The 14,099-nt window shown below is 47.1% G+C and overlaps 1 protein-coding gene across 1 annotated transcript; it reads left to right on the top strand.

Moving 5' to 3' along the window:
- Positions 1–271: 271 nt before the first annotated feature.
- On the top strand, positions 272–2,190 carry LOC147902296 (uncharacterized). The gene has a single exon (XM_087373366.1). The coding sequence runs from the start codon at positions 446–448 to the stop codon at positions 1,955–1,957; it is 1,512 nt and encodes a 503-aa protein (XP_087229492.1). The 5' UTR covers positions 272–445; the 3' UTR covers positions 1,958–2,190.
- The last annotated feature ends 11,909 nt before the right edge of the window (positions 2,191–14,099 follow it).

The following is a 14,099-nucleotide window of genomic DNA, read 5'->3' as shown; positions in this document are numbered from 1 at the left end:
CAATCACATTCGAAGATTGGGGAGCCACATACTCCATTAGCTCCCAATGCCTTGCTGTAGCAGGATTAGCGTCAGTTGCTTCACAAGCTTTCCCCTTGTACCCTACCTACCTTGCACACAATGCAAAGCACGGTTGGAAGCCGTGGAGACAAATGGATGCTTAGGTGGCAGGAGTAGACCGCTTTGCTGCTAGGGGCAGATATTGAGGCTTTAAGAGTTAGACACATTTTTGGTAGTGGCAAAGAATGAATTGTGAGCATGGAGAGTAGAAGAAAGGAGCCCTAAACCCGTTGGTGGGCTAAAACCCTAGTTCTCAGAAAACAAAGCAAGGGAAGGCTTTGGCTGTGAGAGAGTGGTCGAGCAAGGAAGTGGAAATGAATTTCTAGGTAGGGAGGGACAGCTTGTCTTGTTGATCGTTCGTTTTGTTAAGGCACTCAAGGCAGTCATGGCGATGGCGCACAGCAGCAGACGCTTGAGCCTCGCCCTCTTGCGAGGTGCTGCGCTCTTCCGTATCAGTGCCTTCAATCCCCCTGCTCCTCCTTCCTCCTCCTCCTCCTCCATATTCTCCCGCGGTTTCGCCAGCGCCAAACTGTTCGTCGGCGGCCTCTCTTTCAGAACCGAAGAGGAAGGTCTGCGGAACGCCTTCGGCACTCATGGCGAAGTCACAGACGTCAGGATCATCACGGACCGCGAGACCGGCAGGTCCAAGGGGTTTGGATTCGTCACTTTCCTCTCCGAGTCGGATGCCGAAACAGCTCTTTCCAAAATGGACGGACATATCCTCGACGGGCGAGTTATCAGGGTCGATCGTGCCTCCGCTCGCCCCCCAGCTCCAAGACCCACGGGTGCTGGTGGATTTGGTGGCTTCAATTCCGCCTCTGCCCCGTCGTCCGGGGCCGCAGCTTCCCCCGGTATCTCCCAAGCTCCTCTTTTCGAAACCTCCCCTCCGGTAGTCGAAGAAGATTGGGGAAGTATTCCGTCCAATGTCGCTGCTGTGCCTCAGAATGTAGCTAGCTCTCCTCCTGCTGGAGGATTGGACGCTGCGATTGGCTCTTCAGCAGACAAACCCTCGCCCGTTACGGATTCCAGTGTTCAAAGCCCTATCGAGAGCAATCAATCTGTCTTTGATGTGCCTGAGGCGGGAAGCAAAACGCCAGATATCTCAGCAAGTAGCCAAAATGTCAGCAGCTTCTCAGGAAATGCCAGCAGCGTAGCAGTAGACACTCCCAACGTATCAGTAAACGCAAGTAGCGTCTCAGTGAACAGCACCAGCAGTACTTCTTCGTTTGGATTGCCGGACATTGGCACCGATTCCGCAAGTGGTTCCAGCAGTTCTGGATTCAGTCTCAGTAACTTTCCATCGTTTGATAGCAGCAGCTCTTACAGCTCTTACCAAGATGATCCTCCCCTGCCGAAGCGACGACCTCGACCCAGGCCTAGGCCTATTCCTCAGAGCAGCGTTTCGAATTTCAATTACGGTCTCTCATCTTCGGAGCCAACCAGGTCTCCATTTGGAAGTACAACTATCGACCATGATTCGGGAATTCCAAAGTCTCAAGGTGGTGACTTTGATTTTGGTTTGTCGGATGTTGGAAACACACCCCCGCCCCTTGAGCCGGGTGCTAGACCGCAGGGGGCGTTTGACATTCATATACCGGATTATGTAAAAGAAGTGCAGCCTGCTCCTCCGCCTGAGCCGAAACCCCTGGGTTTTTCGCTATTTCCACAAAGAACTCTCCCTTCTGATGACCTCCCCTGGGATACTCCTGAGGCTGACAACTGGTCTGAGATTGGCAAGGACCCTCCCAAGTTGCATCTGTCCAGCTTATACTCTCCTCTACGCAGCTTTGTGAGCAAGGAAAAAGAGCTTCACTGGGATCCATATGACTTTGACGAAGAGACGAAACCGCTGCCGGAACCCGAAGCCACCGAATCGACGGAAGAGAATGTTGCATGATGAGTCCAAACAAATCGATCACGGTGCCATTACTGTTTCTCACAAGTCGGCTGTGAAGTACCTGCACGCTGTTGTCTTCTCTGACTAGAAATTTCCTTCAATATACCCCGGAGTCTTGCGGTTGTCGTTTTATCTTGCGGCTGTCATTAAAACGTAGTTTGATATTTTGTTATAGGTGTATATCAGGAAGGTGTAGCCATTATTCCTACAGAAAGGACAGTTTTTTCCAAGAATGTTAGTCTCTGTTCAGTACACTGTCTTTCCACGTTGGTAATTTAAGGAGGCATCAAGCCTAGTTACTTATTCATAAGAAAATGTTAACGTGGTAATTTAAGGAGGCATCAAGCCTAGTTACTTATTCATAAGAAAATGTTTCTTAGAGGGGATGACTAATATTTTGAATGGCAAAGGACCAGAAATTCTAGCATCTCTGTCTGGAATGTTGGACTTTTCAACGCGTAGGGCAAGGTTCCTAGGAGGCTGCTCGTTCATCCGTTTACCGACTTTTTGAAAATAATGTTGAGGGATCGATACATGCAGTTGTATTGTTTCTGGAAACTTGCTTGTTTCATTGTGTGGTCATCGATGATGCGAATTAGGTTTCTTGGTTAGGAGGTGGATGGGCATACTTCAGCTTTTTCTTCCATAGTTTTCTGAAAATAGTGTCAGGGATGGACGTAGGTGATTTTTACGAGATTCTAAAGCATAGTTTTTTGGCCTGCCCGTCAGGTTAGCCTTAGTTACGATTCCGATCGGCTGCTTCTCTTTCCTAAATCAACGCTGCACCCTTTGCTATGTTCTTCCATCTTTCCCTCTCTCCCTCCCTCCCCTCTCTCTCCCGGTTTCTCTCTCTCTCTCTCTCTCTCTCACACACACACACACACACACACACACACACACACACACACACAGAGCTTTTGATTCATCATCTCGGGCAGGCCTTCTGAATGATCATCATTCACCTTGTTCCCTGCCTCAACGGTGAGTGCAAACTGGTCATCTATCCCTATTACATCGGATGTAACAATTAGCGAAGATACATTACAAGCTTGGATAGAGAGTAAGAGCGTGCTTTGGTGCATGCTCGGTTATTGTCTAAAGAATGGCCAACTTCAAATTCTCTTAAACACTGCATGCCTTTACAACCTTTGAAACTTTGAAGGACTCAGCTAATTACAACAATTTTGAGGTTTTTTGGCTGCCTTTCATAGATCCGGGGTGTTAAAGACTAAAGTCTCTTGTGATTTTTTTTCTCATTGTGCTTTGCAAAGCGTTCTCCTCCCAAGGAAACTGTCCAAAATGTGCTACGGAGCTCAGCTGTCCCACATGCACTATTCCCAAATACAAGCAAGCATGGAGTAGGTATTGAACAATATTGGGAGAGAAAATGCCTTGTGCCAAGCTTTTGGGTCTGCCAACTGCGAGGGTATGCTGTACCATGAAAGTCAGAGATTAAGAAGTATTCAATGGTTAAAAAGAAAAAGTATTCAATGGCCACCATGGCAGCAGGAAAAGATTGAAGTTATGCAGGCTCCCGAACACATGGATGTAAGCATGAGGAATATTGGGACAGCCAATCTTAGCGTGAAATTATCAGATGATAAGGAGGAGCTTGTGGAGGCCATGAAGAACCTAGATGTAACTAATGGAAAGAGACTCTGATAGAGGGCAATTGATCCTTAAGCCTATATTTTGACTAGAGCGGCTTGCCCTGGCATGATGCTCTTGTACATTTCATTGGTGGAGCAAAGGAATCTTAAGAGAGGTCCTTTCAGCCATAGTGACAGCTTCGCACCATTGTTCCAGAGTTGCGCTAATTGAGCACCATGAAGCCATGCCATGCCATGTTTGGGGTAGCACAAATGTTGATCAGGAGCAGCAGTTGGGATGCACAATCAGCCAAATCCCGAGGTGCATTGCTGGATGCCAGAAATGTTGAGGCACTCTGTTGGAGAATCTAGGCTTGTATCGTAATAATATTTGAGACCTAGCATTATGCTGGGATACTGGTTTCTCTCCTTTTCTCCCTGTTTTTGCTAGGTGTAGGGGTGTGCCTCAAGCTGCTGGATGTGGCCAGTTGGCCCAGGCGATCAGGGGCCTTTGGTTGTGGGTCAGCTGACCAGCAGGGCCCTACACAAGCAGTTGTAGCTTGAATGAAGAGATTTTGGACTACCTTTTGATTAGCCTTCTCCTTTAGTGCTAGCCTTCATCATGGCTGAGTCTGCCCTTCACCTCCGGAGTGCCGACAGAAACTTAGTACGAAGACTTTGTATAAATGGATGCTCAAGTATGTGTGGGTGTGTGGATGTGTATGTGTGAGAGCATGTTTTTATACTATGGTCTACACCCACTGTTGGGCGCTGATGACGTCAGTGGGGATGTCATAGTAGCTAGTCCCTGCTATGCATGATGGAGTTTATGGTTTTCAACCTTGTGAGTGGACTATCATGAGATTGAAACTGCACTATGTTGTGTTTTTAGAGGATGAGTTTGGGAATGTTCTTGGATTCATCTAGGTATAGGGCCCTACATAGGGCCAGTTGGCGTGTTCATACAGACTGTCCAGGAGCCTCTATATGAGGGCAGATTGCCCAACATTTTGTATTGGATATTCAGTGTGTATGATGTAGAGGTTCTACAATTCTCTCTCTTGCATCTCCTGCATGTGTCACTTCTCTCTCTTGCATGTGTGTGCTCTATATTTTCGTCTCATTTCTGCTGCACATTCGGACAAGTTGTCAAAGCTCGAGGTTGCTTGAAGCCTTGGAGACGGCGAGAGCTTGCAGGAATGTTGGTGTTTGGTGCTAATTGGAGCGTAATCAGGCTTTACAGGATATGGAGCAGCAGGTAGGAGGCGGCATCATTGCCTGGACAGCCACCTTGCAAAGGAAGTTTAGCTTCTTCATTTTTTTCCCACCCACCTTCTCTTCACAAGACCAATTGAATGTTGGGCTGGATAAGCTATGATCAGTGCGCATAAGGGCCCACATCAAGGGCAAAGGCTTGGACCTGGACCCGTGGCACGGACTCCTCAGATATGGGCAGGATGTACCTGCAATGGAGGCTGCAGACAGTATCTACAGGTTGCGTAGCACCCAAGGACCATCTGGAGCAGTGCAGGAGCTGGTTGGAGCAAGGCCAAACAGAGGTGCACGTGTCCGGACTGCCACATAGCATTCAGGCACACATTCTGGGGCCATTTATAGGGCAGATACAGGTCGGGAGTTTGCAGAAGTTCCACAGACTGGGATACAGGTCGGGGGTCTGCAAAAGATCCAGACTGGGATACAGGTTAGATACAAGTTAAATAATGGGGAAAGTAGGATGAGGTGGCAAGACTCCTTGTGCCAACCCTCCACTTGTCCTCAGGGAAGACCGCCAAGGTGGATGGTCCATTAATTTGGTGGAAAACAACAAGCAAGCAAGTGCATATAAAAGACATTACAAACCAAAAATGTAAAAAATGAATCACTCCTCGCATATAATGTAAAAAGAGAGGAAAAGAGAAAGAAAGAGAGAAAAAGATAGGGAAAGACAAGAAAACATAGGAAAAGAGAAAGAAAGAGAGGAAAGAGAGAACGAGGTAATGAGAGGAAAAGAGAAAGAGAGTAAGAGGAAGATTAAAGGGAGGAAAAGAGAAAGAGGGAGGAAAAGAGAAAGAAAAGGAAAAGAGCAAAAGAGTACGAAAATATGTATAACTTTATTAACGTTATAACCTTCTATGTTATCTTTCTTTCACCATTGTCTTAGCAAGGAGGGAGGATGCAAGAAAAAGAAAACATGAATTGCATAGCGGAAAGGGGTAGGTATGACCGATGGTATCAGCATCAGTATATATAGCAAAGGCATACAAATGAGTGGATCTACTGGTATGTATCCCGTTGTGTTCATTCAGATCTTAATAGCATGCAATGGCGATAATCTTTGCTTAATGTTTCTGAAGCAAAGAGAGATTGGAGGGTGAGAGCCTTTCTGGAAGGCAGAGAGGAAAGACTTGGCACCTCGGATGCAGATTGTTGGAAGGTGGATATGGTAAACCTGTTGAAACCTTCGTGGTGGAGACATGGACATATACAAGTCGAAGAAGTATGTTGAGACCGAAGATTACATACTTGAGAGCTCATAGGGAGCTCATGGCCCAGGTTTTTTGGAGATACACTTGTGGCTTGAAGATATGTGTGGATCAGCCATTGGGGTCTCATTGCCCAGGTTGGTTACTTGGCTGTGGATAGTACTAGAGTGAAGACAGGTTGAAATAGACATCGGGGGGGTGGTGCTTGGAAGACTCCAAGCTATTTGCTAATTATGAAGGAAATAACTGGATGATGACACTACCAAGATTGCTCAAGATCAGTGGGACGCAAATTTCTAAGCTTTAGGAATTTACTGTGAGTGCCCTAGCCTCCAACTGATAAAATAGTTCAAAGGAGACTTCAGTGAAGTTAATTCCATGGGCCAAGGCAAGGGACCGAAGGTTAGAGAGGGGTAAAAATCCCTTTAGCTAAAAATAGATCCAGGAGCCACGTTTGGCAAGTTGGCTTGTGGGACGAGGCAAAAAAGTCGAAATTTGCTTTGAGGCTTGTTTTTGGCCCACTGAAGAATAGGGATAGGCGAGTCACTGGGTGGGAAAGTGCTCCAGGGATATTCTATCTCATTGCCTTGCTGATTTTCGATTACCAGGATAGTCTGTGGGCTGTTGGAGGGCTGCTAGGGCTGCCAAAAGCTCAAAAACGAATTTCGTTTTTAAATTCGTTTTTGTGCCAGGAGCCTCCAGATTGGCACGACAGTGCTTTTCTTGTATCTGGATTTCTTCTGAATAAATGATAAAGAGATACCAAAAGGGGCACTAAGTTTAGGGCCAATTTGGTGTCTGGTGGAGGACGAGGGCAATCTAGCTCTTGGGTGTTGTGGGAATTTCTAAATGGCTGGAAATTAAGTATTTGCTGGCTATTATCTGTTCACTGCCCTTTGGAGTTTCTTTCTGAAGGCCGGTTTCAGCTGTGGTGCCATGGACTGGTGGTACTAGCAGGATTGTACCTGTGTACCAGGGTTTTCGCTTGGTGAGAGGGGGGTGTTGGAGTTTGGTAGGTCACCTCCTTACCTGTGAGCCACCAAATGAGGAGAGCATGGGGAAGCTGTACCAATAGAGACTTAGAAAGGAGAGGTGGATTGTCACGGGGGAAAAGCTGAGAAGAAAGGCATTGCTGCCACATGGCCAGCATGCAGGCTGCCATGTGAGCATCATAAGTAGCATTACCGCCTGCCATTGGTGGGCTTGGACTTGGACCAGCAGCAAGGGCTGCTCATATATGTGCATGATTGTACTTGCAATTGAGGCTGTAGACAGTATCTACAGATTGCACAGTACCCAAGGACTATTTGGAGCAGTGAAGGTGCTGGTCGGAGCTCAAGAGCAGGTTGAAGCAGGACGAAACATAGGCACAGGTGTTAGGACTACCACGTGGCAGTCAGGTGCACATTTTGGGGCCATGTATAGGCCAGATACAAGTCGGGGGTTTGCAGAAGATCCACAGACTGGGTGGGAACAGTTTGCGGGAAAGTCGGGTGGTTCAGAAGCGCTACTGCCCTATAAAACCGAGTCAGCCTCCGAGTTTGGAGTGACTTTGATTGGGGAGATCCATACATGAGATCTACTTTAGGATACAGCTTTACCCTTGGCTCTGGAGGGATTCCTTGAAGGAGCAAGAAACTTGTCTTCCTCTGAGGCAAAATATTGGGCTGCTTGTGGTGTTGCTTACAAGGTGGAGGCTACTTGGTGATATAGGGTTTCAGCAAAGGGAACTTATAGTCATCCAGCGTGACAACCACAGATGTACACAAAGAAAGAAAGAAAGTCTTTTAAAAGTCTTTGGAATACCAAAAAGGGATACAATGAATTGATGGGTGGAGCCACTAAACTGGTGTCACACCCAGATCAAATGCACAATTTATAATCCATAGTCATGCCCATAATGGCGTCGGTGCACAAAATGAGAGTAGAGGCCAGTGAGAGTGTCAGCCCTTGAAGCGGGTCGACGGTGTGCAAGGTTGTGGTGGTGGTAGAAACCCTGTGATAGGGCGTTGGCGGCTGTCGGCATGTATGGCCCATTGAAGTCTCTTGGTTGTAGCTTTGCGGCGGCGGCAAACAAGTGCCACAGTCATTCTCAAGGTCAGGTGTCTAACCTAGTGAGCATGAGTGAGGTCCCCTAGCGTGATCTGTGCCTTAATGTGTTGCTGAGTCGGGTGTGTTTCTTACTCTGGCTCGGGTCCCCACGGTCACTGCCTCAGTGAGTCCTGCTGGTTAGTATTGTTTGGCTGGAAAAGCTCCTAGCAAGGAGCAAGGTTGTGGGTTACTTGATGTGCTCTATAGAACCCCTAGCAATTGTGCCTTGGGGATGAATTTTGTGGTTTGGACCAAGGAGGGGGCATATATGATATTACCTTAGTTTTCAAGTTAGGCCATTGGTATGCTTCTTAAAAAAAGAGCCCCACTAGAGGGGGCTGGGGGCAAATGAAAACGTGGGCTGCCACGTGGCTAGCCCATGCATACCAAATTGGTAAGGTTGCCCATGGAAGGTATGAGAAAAAGAACCACGAAGGAAGATGATGGGTGACAAGTGACGAGGATGGACATGCAAGGGATCACGCTGCAAGCTATCATCGCACAAGGATTAGCTTTGGCCTGTTGTAGATCCATCTGAAGGTCGCATGAATTGGTGGAGGACCTGGAATGCATGTCACACGGGGGTCTGGTCCAGAGCTGTCAATGCACAGGTTGGTGGCCTAGAGGCATATTTCATTAGAACTCTGCTGCTCATCAATTGTGTCTCGATTGGAGAGGGGCTGCCTAGCCTAGGCACGTTACTTTCTTGTCATGTGAGCTTGATTGGAGAGGGCTGAGGGTCCCAAGTGACTCTTCCCGATGCAGTCCAGCCTGTTGTTTGGTCACAAGACCCTTGTTTTGGGCCATGTGGTGTTTCGGGAACACCATACATGTATGATGGGCTCCACCTGTTGGTGGAGGATTGACTTATAAAGCTGGCTGCGCATTTTCTCTCTCTTTTGGAGATTCCTTAGCTCGTGAATGAGCTGGGTTGGTGGCTCCGAAGTTGTCAATCAATGCCTTATGCCCTTCATTTGGGAGTTTGAGCACATCATTGGTCTTGTGTGCATTTGTTGGGAGGCAAGGGACGTGTGTGATCCAATATCTCTCTAGTATGGTTTGCTAATAACAGCCCTGAGGTTTGATGCGAATGCAGAATTGGATGCTTCTAGTTTGCTTGATGAAGGTAGTGCCTAGCAAGATTGAAGTTTGGGGCATTGATGCCTGAGAAAATGTGGAGTGCTCTGAGTGCAAGGCCAAAAGGGATTGCTAGGCAAGTGAATGCACGAAAGCAGCTTCACAAGAGGTTCCAAAGCTTTTGGCCAATATCTTGTTTTGTGTAGAGACATACTTTTGGTTTCCCCAAGGGATGGGTCACATGCAAGAAGTGAATTTAGGTAGAGGGCACATGTTTGCTATAGCCTCATTGCTGAATAGGCATGGGCTGGGAATCCATGCTTGTGATGGAAAGTATCCCTAGAACCCCGAGAGGGATGCGACAAGTATTTGTTGTGCTATGATGCAAGTTCACTTATGGGAAATAGGTTGAAGTATCAGGATGTATGCTGCCCATAGGGTGAGAGACTATAGGGAGTGGTGGTTGTGAACAGTGGAGAAAGCTCATGTATGCTTTCTTTTTCTGCTTTGAGCAGATAGGTGGCTACTTGGGCACTAGTGACAGCTATGAGGAAATGTGTGGCCAAGTGTGGTTACTAGTGAGAGATCCGGGCTGTGTGCAAGCTTTTGGAGGCCTATTGCCAGGGTTGGTGAGAGCAGTGAACAACAGAGGCTATGCAGGGTATGTGGATGCCTAATGGGATGTGGAATGCCCCAGATGCAAGAAAGAATGTATCCTTTATGTAGCCTGGAATTCAAGGCCTCTCACTTAAGTAAAGAAATACCGAAAGGGGTGCTAGGTTTTGGGGCCAATGTGTGTCTTTGTCTTGGTGCAAGGGCACTCTAGTTGCCATTCAGTTAGGTGTTTTTTTGCTGAATTGTTGATGTAATAGTGTGTTGGTATATGTGCAATGCCCACCTTTCATATGTAACCACCAATGTTTCATAGTGCCCTTTTGTAAGGCCCCCATTATGAGGAGAAGCCATGGTGTGAGCACTAGACATTGGTAGGATCCTAGTTTTGACACTAGATGATGTCTCATGGTGACTGTTTGATGGTTAGGAGATGGTAGAAGGATCAACGTACTCCATGGGGGTTCGGAGGCAGCGCCCCTGATGGGGTGTGGAGGCAACACTACCAACGGCGGGGTTTGAGGCGTAACGGTAGGCCCCGGCCTGCGACGGTATGCCCTCTGTTGCATGCTCTTGGTCATTCGCGTGTGAATTTGCCCTTGTGCGCACGTGATCGATGGTCAGTGGTCAATGGTCTTTGGCCGGTAGCGAAAGTCAAGCAAACATGTGCCACCGTCCTCGCACTTGGTCACACACTGTGCTAAGTCAATATGCATGTGCCACCATCAGCCCACCAATGTGGTGGAATTGGTCTACTATGAAGGGCTATATAAGGAGGCTACTTCTCAAGCCTCAACATTGAATGCCAATACCCCTACCTCTAGTCCTTCTCCATCCAGAGTCTGTCTAGATCGCCATCGAAGCTCTATTGGAGAGTGCACGGGTGGACAGCACCATCAGTTGTATTTGATACAAAATTTTTATTCTGCTCTATTGTGTCTATTCTTTGGTTATTGTACTATTGTTGTTGTCAAACGATCTCTCCGCTGCATCGTATTTCTACACAGTGTTGGTGGGGTTCTCTCTTAGTTCTACTGCCCTTTAATTTATTGAAGGCCAGTTTTCATGGTTTCGTTGCCAGCACATCACCAAGTGCCTCAAGGGGGTGAGTCCGTGGTTGCTTTGTGAGGAGACGTCACCATCTTCTTCAAGGAGGTGAGCCTCTGGTTGTCTTAGGTGCAAGTATTGGTTGCTGTAATTGAATTGTTGCAAGGACAATTCAGCAAGTATGTCACATAGTGACGAGGATTGGGATAGGGACAGGAGTCCTCAAGATTGGGATAGGGGATTGGAGTCCTCTCAAGATGGACAATCTTTGTTTGAGGGAGCTTAGCTTGAAGATGATCCGAATGCTGATAGGCAGCGATAGGCAGCCATATGGACCTATGCCATTGAGTGGACAGCCAAGAGCTATTCCAAATGGACAGGTGCTCCCATGCAACAGTTTATTCATGGTCCTGGTGTTGGCCAAGGCAATGGTCTTCGTCATGCAAATCAGGGATAACAAGTCATTCGGTACCCCACAATGCATCCATGATATTTTGGTGGTGGTTCAGTGTTTCAAGCAATGACTGGCCAAGCTGGGAATGGCCAAGGAATGCTTGGAAATCACCCTGTTGGTTTTCAGCATGGAATGCAAGGTACGCAAGGGATTATGCTTGGGGGTATGCAGAGAGTTATGAATGGAAATACTGGCATGCAGCGAAGAATGCAAAATGAAATGCATGGCATTATGGGAGCTCCTGTAGGCATGCTTGGTATGCAGGGTACTGGGGCTGGTATAGCAAACCCCGCTATGGCTAATGGCAATGTTGGTCAGGCCTTTGTTGTCCACTGTGATGTATGTAGGAACAGCATTGGTGCAATCCTCATGTAGAATGGACTGGTTGTTGTTATGAGAGTAGAATGTTGCAGGATGCTGAAAGAAATGTACAAGTGTATGAGAAAGAGTTGATGGCTGTGACTCATGCTCTTTCTGCGTGGGAGCATTACTCGCTAGGGGCTGATGTCACCATGCTGATAGAGCACCGTACCTTGAGATATTTTCCTCACTTAGACTAGTCACTAGGTTGTCTGAGAAGCCTATGCGTTGAAACTTGAGTCATGAGGTGGTTGAGGATTCTGTAAGGCTCTTTGATCAGTTGTCTGATGGACAGCAGCATCCATTATACTTCAGAGATGGATTCCTTTAGATACATGGTTGTCTCTGGTGTTGCAAGCAGTTTAGGCTTAGCATCGACGTAATGATGCTTTAATGAAAGAAGTTTGAGACTTTCTTTGGCCAGCTTTGTGACAAGAGATGGATGCTTTTGTAGGGATTTGCATCGTATGTTAGCAGATCATTAACGTAACTTACAGGTTGAAGCTACCAAATCTTTGGAGGATTCATAATGCTTGAAATGCGAATCTTCTCAAACCTTTCCAGGGAGATGTGCTAGAGGTTATGCCTTCTGTGTGTAGCCAGAGGTTGAGGAACTTGATGAGATCTTAGTTCCAAAGTAGTTATGGGCACATTAGGGAAGGAAAGTTAGAGGTAAAGCTTCCCGCTGCCATCTGGTTGGAATCATTCACCATTATATGTGAAGTGGATGGAAGAGGGTGATCTTGCAGATACACCTCAGTTGTTATAGCTTTACTTGGAAGCTTTCTAGACTTTGGTTGTGGCTCCTTTAGGCTTATAGAGCACAGGTTTGCTCAATAGAGAGGTAGTACCTTTGTCTCTTTGTTAGAGAGAGGCTTAGATATCTGGAGGTCACTTGGTGACATTGTATGTTCACTCTAAGATACTCCGTGTTGACAGTATATTTGCCTTGGGATTTCTCTGATCGGTGTACTAGTCGCTAGGAGGTTTTTGTAGTGTATATGGAGTGCTACCCTAGGCTTTGAACAATCTTATATATTGGGATAGTTTGTAATACATGCTTTAATCATGGTATATTCACATGTATTCAGATGCTATTGGGGATGCTTGCCATGTTTCAAGAGAGGGGTGGGCAGAACCTCAGGAAAGCAAGGAGCAAGGTTGTGGGTTATTTGATGTGCTAGAACCCTTAGCAATTGTGCCCTTGGAGAGGGTTGAGGGTCCCAAGTGACTCTTCCTGATGCAGTCGAGCTTGCTGTTTGGTCACAAGACCCTTGTTTTGGGCCACGAGGTGTGTTTCGGAAGCGCGATACATGTATGATGGGTTCCACCTGCTGGTGGAGGACCTTGCCTGTCAACGAATGCACACAAGACCAATGATGTGCTCAAACTCCCAAATGAAGGCATAAGGCACTAATTCACAACTTCGGAGCCACCAACCCAGCTCATGCACGAGCTAAGGAATCTCCAAAAGAGAGAGAGAAAATGCACAGCCAGCTCTATGAGTTGGGACCTGTGTGATCCAATATCTCTTCAGTATGGATTTTGCTAGTAACAGCCCTGAGGTTTGATGTGATAGATTGGGACAGAATTGGATGCTTCTAGTTTGCTTGATGAAGGCAGAGCCTAGCAGGGCTGAAGTTAGGGGCATTGATGCTTGAGGAAATGTGGAATGCTCTGAGTGCAAGGACAAGAGGGACTTCTAGTCAAGTGAATGCACGAAAGGCAGCTTCACAAGAGGTTCCAAAGCTTTTGGCTGGTACCTTGTTTTGTGTAGAAATATATTTTTGGTTTCCCCAGGAGGTGGGTCACATGCAGGAAGTGGATTTAGGTAGAGGGCACATGTTTGGTACAGCCTTGTTGCTGAATAGGCAAGGGTCGCGAATCCATGCTTGAGTTGGAAAGTATTATTGGAACCCCGAGAGGGATGGTACAGGTGTGACTGCCGTAGTGTTTGTTGTGATGTGATGCAAGTTCACTTATGGGAAACATGGAAGTATCAGGATGTATGCTGCCCATAGGGTGAGAGACTATAGGGAGTGGTGGCCCTGAATAGTGGAGAAAGCTCCTGTATGCTTTCTTTTTTTGCTTTGAGCAGATAATTGGCTACTTGGGCAATAGTGACAGCTATCGAGAACTGTGTGGCCAAGTGTGGTTACCAGTGAGAGATCCGGGTTGTGTGCAAGCTTGTGGAGAAGGAACGGAGGCCTATTGCCAGAGTTGGTGAGAGCAGTGAACAGCAGAGGCTATGCTGGGTATGTGCCCCAGATGCAAGAAAGAATGTATCCTTTATGTAGCCTGCTTTTCAGGGCCTCTCACTTAAGTAAAGAAATACCAAAAGGGGCGCCAGGTTTTGGGGCCAATCTGTGTCTGTCTTGGTGTAGGGGCACTCTAGCTGCCATTCATTCAGGTGTATTTTTGCTGAATTG

The sequence above is a fragment of the Dipteris shenzhenensis genome, chromosome 4 (genome assembly GCF_047967505.1).
Source record: "Dipteris shenzhenensis isolate YYH24624 ecotype China chromosome 4, Dip_SZ_1.0, whole genome shotgun sequence".
Lineage (NCBI taxonomy): Eukaryota > Viridiplantae > Streptophyta > Polypodiopsida > Gleicheniales > Dipteridaceae > Dipteris > Dipteris shenzhenensis.
This window is presented reverse-complemented; position numbering and strand designations above follow the sequence as displayed.

Bases quoted from the DNA above. Each gene is read 5' to 3' on its own strand.
- LOC147902296 (XM_087373366.1), top strand. From the start codon at position 446: ATGGCGATGGCGCACAGCAGCAGACGCTTGAGCCTCGCCCTCTTGCGA.